The 9646-nt window shown below is 51.5% G+C and overlaps 1 protein-coding gene across 1 annotated transcript; it reads left to right on the top strand.

Annotated features, from left to right (window-relative positions):
* The first annotated feature begins 5956 nt into the window (after positions 1-5956).
* Positions 5957-9169, top strand: C24H1orf56 (chromosome 24 C1orf56 homolog). Its single transcript, XM_073323499.1, has 2 exons — positions 5957-6703; positions 9046-9169. Exons 1-2 carry the CDS (start codon positions 5957-5959, stop codon positions 9055-9057), a joined length of 759 nt encoding a protein of 252 aa, XP_073179600.1. The 3' UTR covers positions 9058-9169.
* The last annotated feature ends 477 nt before the right edge of the window (positions 9170-9646 follow it).

The raw sequence follows: 9646 nt of genomic DNA on the forward strand, positions 1-9646 counted from the left end.
TTCCTGGGTTAGTGGTTCTGTTGTGTGGTATGTGGTTGCCGGTGAGTATTTGCTTCAGGTTGGGGGGCTGTCTGTAGGCAAGGACTGGCCTGTCTCCCAAGATTTGTGAGAGTGTTGAGTCATCCTTCAGGATAGGTTGTAGATCCCTAATAATGCATTGGAGGGGTTTTAGTTGGGGGCTGAAGGTGACGGCTAGTGGCGTTCTGTTATTTTCTTTGTTAGGCCTGTCCTGGAGTAGGTGACTTCTGGGTACTCTTCTGGCTCTGTCAATCTATTTCCTCACTTCCCAGGTGGGTATTGTAGTTGTAAGAATGCTTGACAGAGATCTTGTAGGTGTTTGTCTCTGTCTGAGGGGTTGGAGCAAATGCGGTTGTATCGCGGAGCTTGGCTGTAGACGATGGATCGTGTGGTGTGGTCAGGGTGAAAGCTGGAGGCATGTAGGTAGGAATAGCGGTCAGTAGGTTTCCGGTATAGGGCGGTGTTTATGTGATCATCGTTTATTAGCACTGTAGTGTCCAGGAAGTGGATCTCTTGTGTTGACTGGACCAGGCTGAGGTTGATGGTGGGATGGAAATTGTTGAAATCATGGTGGAATTCCTCAAGGGCTTCTTTTCCATGGGTCCAGATGATGAAGATGTCATCAATATAGCGCAAGTAGAGTAGGGGCATTAGGGGACGAATGGACACAAATCAGATGTCAAGAATTATAACATTCATAAACCAGTCGGAGAACACTTCAATCTCTCTGGTCACTCGATCTCAGACCTAAAGGTCGCAATATTAAAACAAAAAAACTTCAAATCCAGACTCCAGCAAGAAACTGTTGAATTGGAATTCATTTGCAAATTGGATACAATTAACTTAGGCTTGAATAGAGACTGGGAGTGGCTAAGTCATTATGCAAGGTAGCCTGTTTCCCCTTGTTTTTTCCTACCCCCCCCACATTCTTGTTAAACCCTGGATTTGTGCTGGAAATGGCCCACCTTGATTATCATACACATTGTAAGGAGAGGTTTCAGAGTAACAGCCGTGTTAGTCTGTATTCGCAAAAAGAAAAGGAGTACTTGTGGCACCTTAGAGACTAACCAATTTATTAGAGCATAAGCTTTCGTGAGCTACAGCTCACTTCCTCAGATGCTCACGAAAGCTTATGCTCTAATAAATTGGTTAGTCTCTAAGGTGCCACAAGTACTCCTTTTCTTATTGTAAGGAGAGTGGTCACTTTAGATAAGCTATTACCAGCAGGAGAGTTGGTTTGTGTGTGTGTGTGGGGGGGTGAGAAAACCTGAATTTGTGCTGGAAAGGGCCCAATTGATTACCATACACATTTTCAGGAGAGTGATCGCTAATGTCAGCTAATGTCAGGAGGGCAGAGGAAAAAACCACACCCCCAACTGCCATAGCTCTGGCAGCAAAAGCCCCAGTGTAAATGTAGATAGACCAAGTCCTTGTACCTGTATAGATTATTCCCTTCAGGAAACTGCTATAAACTATACCAGCAGAAGTATAAACTGCATCATTCCTCGGAGGGTTTGTGAGACAGCAATACCAAGAAACCCTTTCTAGTGTAGGCAACAACCTCAATGAGATGGTGGCACTCTTATCACAAGCAGACGGCACTGATGCTTGAATAGGCTGGTTTCTGTTTGAATGTCGTGTAGCATGCACATATGGTTTGGTCCATCTACATGCTCTGTGCAGAGCAGCTCAAATGCTGAGCATACTTTGCTGCATGCTAGGTGAAATCGGCCTGGATTTGAAACAGGCCTGAGCCCCAGTCCTTCGCTCTGCAAAAATACATGGCTGCAAAATGGCTTAATTTGGGTTAGAAAAGGAGGGGAGGCAGAGTAAATCACTGAGCATAGAGTTGACTAACCAATTTATTTGAGCATGAGCTTTCGTGAGCTACAGCATAAAAAAGAAGCTTACAAGAAGTGGAAGGTTGGACATATGACCAGGGAAGAGTATAAAAATATTGCTCGGGCATGTAGGAATGAAATTAGGAGGGCCAAATCGCACCTGGAGCTGCAGCTAGCGAGAGATGTTAAGAGTAACAAGAAGGGTTTCTTCAGGTATGTTGGCAACAAGAAGAAAGCCAAGGAAAGTGTGGTCCCCTTAATGAATGAGGGAGGCAACCTAGTGACAGAGGATGTGGAAAAAGCTAATGTACTCAATGCTTTTTTTGCCTCTGTCTTCATGAACAAGGTCAGCTCCCAGACTGCTGTGCTGGGCATCACAACATGGGGAATAGATGGCCAGCCCGCTGTGGAGAAAGAGGTGGTTAGGGACTATTTAGAAAAGCTGGACGTGCACAAGTCCATGGGGCCGGACAAGTTGCATCCGAGAGTGCTAAAGGAGTTGGCGGATGTGATTGCAGAGCCATTGGCCATTATCTAAACTCGTGGCGAATGGGGGAAGTCCCGGACGACTGGAAAAAGGCTAATGTAGTGCCAATCTTTAAAAAAGGGAAGAAGGAGGATCCTGGGAACTACAGGCCAGTGAGCCTCACCTCAGTCCCTGGAAAAATCATGGAGCAGGTCCTCAAAGAATCAATCCTGAAGCACTTACATGAGAGGAAAGTGATCAGGAACAGTCAGCATGGATTCACCAAAGGAAGGTCATGCCTGACTAATCTAATCGCCTTCTATGATGAGATTACTGGTTCTGTGGATGAAGGGAAAGCAGTGGATGTATTGTATCTTGACTTTAGCAAAGCTTTTGACACGGTCTCCCACAGTATTCTTGTCAGCAAGTTAAAGAAGTATGGGCTGGATGAATGCACTATAAGGTGGGTAGAAAGTTAGCTAGATTGTCGGGCTCAACGGGTAGTGATCAATGGCTCCATGTCTAGTTGGCAGCCGGTATCAAGTGGAGTGCCCCAAGGGTCGGTCCTGGGGCCGGTTTTGTTCAATATCTTCATAAATGATCTGGAGGATGGTGTGGACTGCACTCTCAGCAAATTTGCGGATGATACTAAACTGGGAGGAGTGGTAGATACGCTGGAGGGCAGGGATAGGATACAGAAGGACCTAGACAAATTGGAGGATTGGGCCAAAAGAAATCTGATGAGGTTCAATAAGGATAAGTGCAGGGTCCTGCACTTAGGATGGAAGAACCCAATGCACAGCTACAGACTAGGGACCGAATGGCTAGGCAGCAGTTCAGCGGAAAAGGACCTAGGGGTGACAGTGGACAAGAAGCTGGATATGAGTCAGCAGTGTGCGCTTGTTGCCAAGAAGGCCAATGGCATTTTGGGATGTATAAGTAGGGGCATAGCGAGCAGATCTAGGGACGTGATCGTTCCCCTCTATTCGACATTGGTGAGGCCTCATCTGGAGTACTGTGTCCAGTTTTGGGCCCCACACTACAAGAAGGATGTGGATAAATTGGAGAGAGTCCAGCGAAGGGCAACAAAAATGATTAGGGGTCTGGAACACATTAGTTATGAGGAGAGACTGAGGGAACTGGGATTGTTTAGTCTGCGGAAGAGAAGAATGAGGGGGGATTTGATAGCTGCTTTCAACTACCTGAGAGGTAGTTCCAGAGAGGATGGTTCTAGACTATTCTCAGTGGTGGAAGAGGACAGGACAAGGAGTAATGGTCTCAAGTTGCTGTGGGGGAGGTTTAGTTTGGATATTAGGAAAAACTTCTTCACTAGGAGGGTGGTGAAACACTGGAATGCGTTGCCTAGGGAGGTGGTGGAATCTCCTTCCTTAGAAGTTTTTAAGGTCAGGCTTGACAAAGCCCTGGCTGGGATGATTTAATTGGGGATGCGTCCTTCTTTTGAGCAGGGGGTTGGACTAGATGACCTCCTGAGGTCCCTTCCAACCCTGATATTCTATGATTCATCGGATGCATACTGTGGAAACTGCAGAAGACATTATATATATATATATATATATATATATATATATATATATGTAGCTCACGAAAGCTCATGCTCAAATAAATTGGTTAGTCTCTAAGGTGCCACAAGTACTCCTTTTCTTTTTGCGAATACAGACTAACACGGCTGTTACTCTGAAACCTGAGCATAGAGTTGTAAGGGGAGGGTCGCCCTCAAGGACCACTGAAACTGGGACCCTCGTGGGGGGTGGTTAGTTCCTGAGGGCTGGGCAATGGGCAAAGGCTGCAGCTATGTGGCCTTTGCAGGAGCTGAGCTTGGCCTCTGCCACTGTGGGAACCTGCAAAGGGCACAGATGCCTTTTGTGCGGTTTGGTTAGAAAAGGCCACGTTAGAGCACACGGAACAAAGCCAGCACCTGCTTCTCCCCCGCAGCACCCGGTACAGCGGCAGCTACATTGTCACACTCCCCCAGGACCCCTTGCAAATCTGCACCTCCACTTGCCGGGGCCCCCTGAAAAATCCACCACACCTCTCCCAGGCCCTCCTGAAAAGCCACAAATTCCCAGACCAGATGCCATCCTCCCTCCCCCGCCCCGGTCTGGTCCAGGCACCAAGCCAAACCTGCATCTGGGGCAATGCATACACCCTGCCGGTGCAGCAGGCTAAGGGTGTGTCACCTCTCCCCGCACCGCCCCGCGGGTGCTGCCCTGCAAAATGCAACCAGCCCCCAAACCCCATGCCGTGCAAAGCAGCAAATGCCTCCTCCTCCTCCTCGGTGCTGCCGGACTTAACAGGCGCCATGCAACCCGCTCGCATACAAAACACGTGCAACCGCCTCCTTCTCCCCGGCGCTCGGCCGGCGGGGGGGAAGGGTCTGTCCTCTGCACCAGGGCTTGCAATGGTACCCCCCCCCTCAAACACTTACCCCGCAGCTGGGTGGGGCTCTGCCGGCTGCACCAGCTCTTGCAATGCGACCCCCTCACCCCCTTATCCCGCAGCTGGGGGGGGGGCTCTGCCGGCTGCACCAGCTCTTGCAATGCGATCCCCCCCCACTTACCCCGCAGCTGGGTGGGGCTCTGCCGGCTACACCAGGGCTTGCAATGCGACCCCCCCCCCCCACTCCCACTTACCCCGCAGCTGGGTGGGGCTCTGCCGGCTGCACCAGGGCTTGCAATGGGACCCCCCCACACACTTACCCCGCAGCTGCGTGGGGCTCTGCCGGCTGCACCAGGGCTTGCAATGCGACCCCCCCACTTACCCCGCAGCTGCGTGGGGCTCTGCCGGCTGCACCAGGGCTTGCAATAGGACCCCCCACCCCCTTATCCCGCAGCTGCGTGGGGCTGTCAGCTGCACCAGGGCTTGCAATGCGACCCCCCCACCCCCTTAGCCCGCAGCTGCGTGGGGCTCTGTCGGCTGCACCAAGGCTCTGCCGGTGCAAAGCAGGCGCGTGCCTCCCCGAGGGGCAGGCTCGCGCCCCGCCCAGCCAACGACCCGCCGCCCCCCCCCCCCATTCGAACGACGCTCGGGAGCCTGGGGAAGGCAGCGGCCCCCCCTCCCCCCAGCAACAGCTTGTGGGAGTCTGCCCCCCCCCCCGAGAGAGACTCTTCTCCCCCCCTCCACAGGGTCTGGGGTCTCCCCTGAGCCCCCCCCCCCGAGACTCTGCCCTCCACAGGGTCTGGGGTTTCCCCTGAGCCCCCCAGTAATCTGAGCCCCCCCCCAAGAGAGTGACTGCCCCCCACAGGGACCTGGCCTCTCCCCTGCATCCCCCCAGCAACCTGAGACCCTCCCCGAGAGAGCAACTCTGCTCCGTGGGGTCTCACCTGTGCCCCCCGCCCCCGAGAGAGCCCAGCCCCCCAGGAATCTGGGGGATCCCTTGCATACCCCCCCACCTGTCTGAGCCCTTCTGAGTGATATTCTGCCCCCCCCCCATAAGCCACCCCCCAGAGGCTTGGGAGCCCCAACTGCCTGAGCCTTTGAGAGAGTCTCTCTCCACCCACACCCCCCCCCAACCCTCCTAGGAGCCTGGGGTCTCCCCATCCCCTGTGAGGTACCCTAGTCCCCTCCCAGAGGAGCCATCGGAAAGGGGGGGGGTCGCCCCCCCCCCATGAGGATGGGGCTGCTCCCTGGTGCCCTGGCCCTGCTCCTGGCCCTGCAGGCGGCCTCGGCCCTGGCTGTAGGCCCAGGGGGGCGCAACCAGCCCCAAGAAGCCACTGCCCACTCATCCTCCACGATGATCAGTGGCATGACAGCCCCGACCGCCATGGCGACACTCTCCGATGCCTTGGCTAGGGCCACCACGCCCGAGGTTGGTGGGCAGACCCTGGAGGCCTCAAGCAAGAAAGTGGTCACCCCGGGCAACGGTGTAGGCTATGAGTTTACCACGGCCAACGGTGAAGAGTATGAGGTCATCACCGGCAGCAACAGCGGGTATGAGGTCACCACGGGCAACGATATCCTGAGCAACACCATGGGCTCTGGGGGAGTGATCGGCGTGGGAGACACCCGCTACAAGTGGCTGGCGTGGAGCAAGTGGTATTGCAACTGTGAGATGGGTAGCATGTCCCGGGTGCGAGACATCGCCTACACGGTGCCCAGCCTGCAGCTAGATCCAGACGACTACAACGCCCTCCGCTTCCAGCGCGTAGCTTGCAGCTACAGCCACTGCAAGTGCAGCCACAAGCACCGTGAGTGCGAGCATGCGAAGGTGACCTGCGATGCCCCCAACCTCTACCTGTGCGCTGTCAGGGATGTCCGGCGGGCCCGGTACCGCCAGGCTCGGCACTTCTGGATACGAGTCCGCATGGAGCTCAAGGGGCTGTGGAAGAGCATCCGAGAGGCCTTCTCCCAGCTCAAGGAGGTGAGGATGGGCTGGTGCTGCCACCTGCCCATAGGAAGGGTGTGGAATGGAGGGTCGTGGACAAGGTATCCAGGCTGCATGGTCTGGGAGTGCAGGGAAGCACAGGCAGGATATCCAGGATTCATGTGCTGGGAGTTTGGGAGCACACAGCCACAGAGCCCAGGGATGCATGGGCTGGGATTCTGGGCGTCAGGATGCATATCTTACAAGGCATTTTATGGGAGCTAAAGGAAGCATCTTTTAATCAACCTACTAAAATATTTCCGCCTCTGGTTTCCCAGTGCATCCTGTCGTCCGTGAATCTTTCAGATTCTAAATGTAAATGACCCTGCCTCCACCCAGGGGTCATTAGCAGGGGTCAGCATCTCTGCATTGATCTCTCTGAGCTAACACATTAGCTAGTAGCAATAGTAGGCTGCTATGCTCTAGGGCAGTGGTTCCCAAACTTGTTCCACTGCTTGTGCAGGGAAAGCCCCTGGCGGGCCGGGCCGGTTTGTTTACCTGCCCCGTCCGCAGGTTCAGCCGATCGGGGCCGCTCCAGCAGCTCCCATCGGCCTAGAGCAGCGAACCGTGGCCACTGGGAGCCGCAATCAGCCGAACCTGCGGACGCAGCAGGTAAACAAAGCGGCCCAGCCCACCAGGGGCTTTCCCCGCACAAGCGGTGGAACAAGTTTGGGAACCACTGCTTTAGGGGATCCTACACTAGAGGGAGGTATCAGAGTAACAGCCGTGTTAGTGTGTATTCGCAAAAAGAAAAGGAGGACTTGTGGCACCTTAGAGACTAACCAATTTATTAGAGCATAAGCTTTCGTGAGCTTTAGATAAGCTATTACCAGCAGGACAGTGGGGTGGGAGGAGGTATTGTTTCATATTCTCTGTGTATATATAAAGTCTGCTGCAGTTTCCACGATATGCATCTGATGAAGTGAGCTGTAGCTCACGAAAGCTTATGCTCTAATAAATTGGTTAGTCTCTAAGGTGCCACAAGTACTCCTTTTCTTTTAGAGGGAGGTATGACACACTACTCTTGCCAGTGTGTTACCAAAGCACTTCGAGGTAAGGGGTGCCTGTGTGTACTGCATAGCCATGAGTACATCAGTGTGATGAACAAATGACACATAATTACAGTGATGCATTTAAAATCGAGGGAAAAAGACAGTTTGAAACAAGAATTTATACGCGGTCAAATGGTGGATTCAACCACTTCAATCGTTAACCAGCAAAATCACCAGGCATTAGCCTGCTTTGCTATAATGACTGTCAGTACATTCTGTACAGTACAGGCAATTGGTGGAATAAATTTTCTTTGAGCTGTTAATAGTAATGGGCCTGATTGTAGGCGGTTAATCAGTTTTCACTTTGGTGGGTGTCTGCAGGAATGAGGGCAGAGTAAAAGCAATCCAGCCTTATTACTCCTGATTCATTCCAGTTGTTGAAGCTACTTATAATGGGCATAAGTTTCTGCAAGTTTCTGCATTTCTGAGATGCTGCAGGCCTCACCGTAGAAACACTCTGCATTTGTTTAACGGGACACCCAGCATGAATGTTTGCAGGATCTGGGCCTATTTATTTTTAAATTTCTGAACATGGCCATTACATAATCTCTGGACAAAGCCTTTTTAAAATTAAAACTCACCAAAATTTGCTGACCCTAGTGATCATGTATTTCTGTGTTCCACCTCCTAGACTGTTGTAGGCATGCAAACTTTAAGCTGTTTAAGGAGGTTAGAATCTAATATTGTTATTGCGTAAAGTGAAAGAGGCACCAAATTAGCGCTTGATTTACATTTACACTGCAGCCTTGGCATTTACGACCCCTTTAAAGCCCATTTGCACTGCTAGAGGGATACAAATGGACCTTAGTCAAATGAGACTCAAGCCTTTCTGATTTTTTTTATATGAACATGCATCTGTGATGGGTAGAGATGATATTTATATGTGAATTAAATACTGGTGCCAGGCGGTGTTGTGAAGGCCAAAAGTACAACTGGGTTCAAAAAAGAATTAGCTATTGATGGATCTCTCCTCCATAGACTTAGCTATTAGTCAAGATGGTCAGGCGGACGCAACCCCATGCTCCAGGTGTCCCTAAATCTCTAACTGCCAGAACCTGGGACCCAGCGACAGGGGTGGATCAGTCGAACTTGCCCTGGTCTGTTCATTTCCTCTGAAGCATTTGGCACCAGCCACTGTTGGAAGACAGGATAGTGGGCTAGATGGCCCATTGGTCTGGTCCAGCATGGCTGTTCATATGTTATTATTGTATGGCAGTAAAACATACATAGTTTGGTCGATTAGCAAGCTAAGCTAATGCTGTTTAATTGATTTTCTTTCTTCTCTAGGAACACAGCTGAAGATGAACTCCGTGTTCAGGGTTAAGCAGCTGCAGTCTCTGTTGTCAGCAGCTGGCAGTAGCACTCAATCACGCTAGTGCCTCCAGTGAAATTTGTAGTAAATGCTCTTTACAAATCAGTATCTACTCCGGTGCTTTATTGGGAAAGTCCATTGTTTCTAAAGGTGAGTGTCATTTCAGCCCCTGTTCTGAGGCATGCTTTAACCAGAGAAGTCACGCTGACCTGGACAGAGAGTGGCTGGCAGTTCCACTGTACCCCAATTGCTTTCCTCACCTCCCAACAGAGAACACAGATGGGATAGTGCGTAGGGTGCTAGATTAGGATTTAGAAGACCTAGCTTCAAGTCCCTTCTTTGCTAGACATGGCCCTCAGCCTCTCTGTACCTCAGTTTCCCATTTGTACGTTGGGGACAACAGGGCCACCCTACCTCACAGGGTGGTGTGAGGATAAATACATTAAACAGTGTGAGGTGTTCAGATACGTAGCTAAGCTAAAACACAGGATAAGCTGGTCTTCCCCCTCACTTTGAAATAGCCAGTTGCTAAAGGTCAAAAGTTTTCAGCAGGTAGATCTGAAAAAGCCCTTGTAG

The sequence above is a fragment of the Lepidochelys kempii genome, chromosome 24 (assembly GCF_965140265.1).
Source record: "Lepidochelys kempii isolate rLepKem1 chromosome 24, rLepKem1.hap2, whole genome shotgun sequence".
Lineage (NCBI taxonomy): Eukaryota > Metazoa > Chordata > Testudines > Cheloniidae > Lepidochelys > Lepidochelys kempii.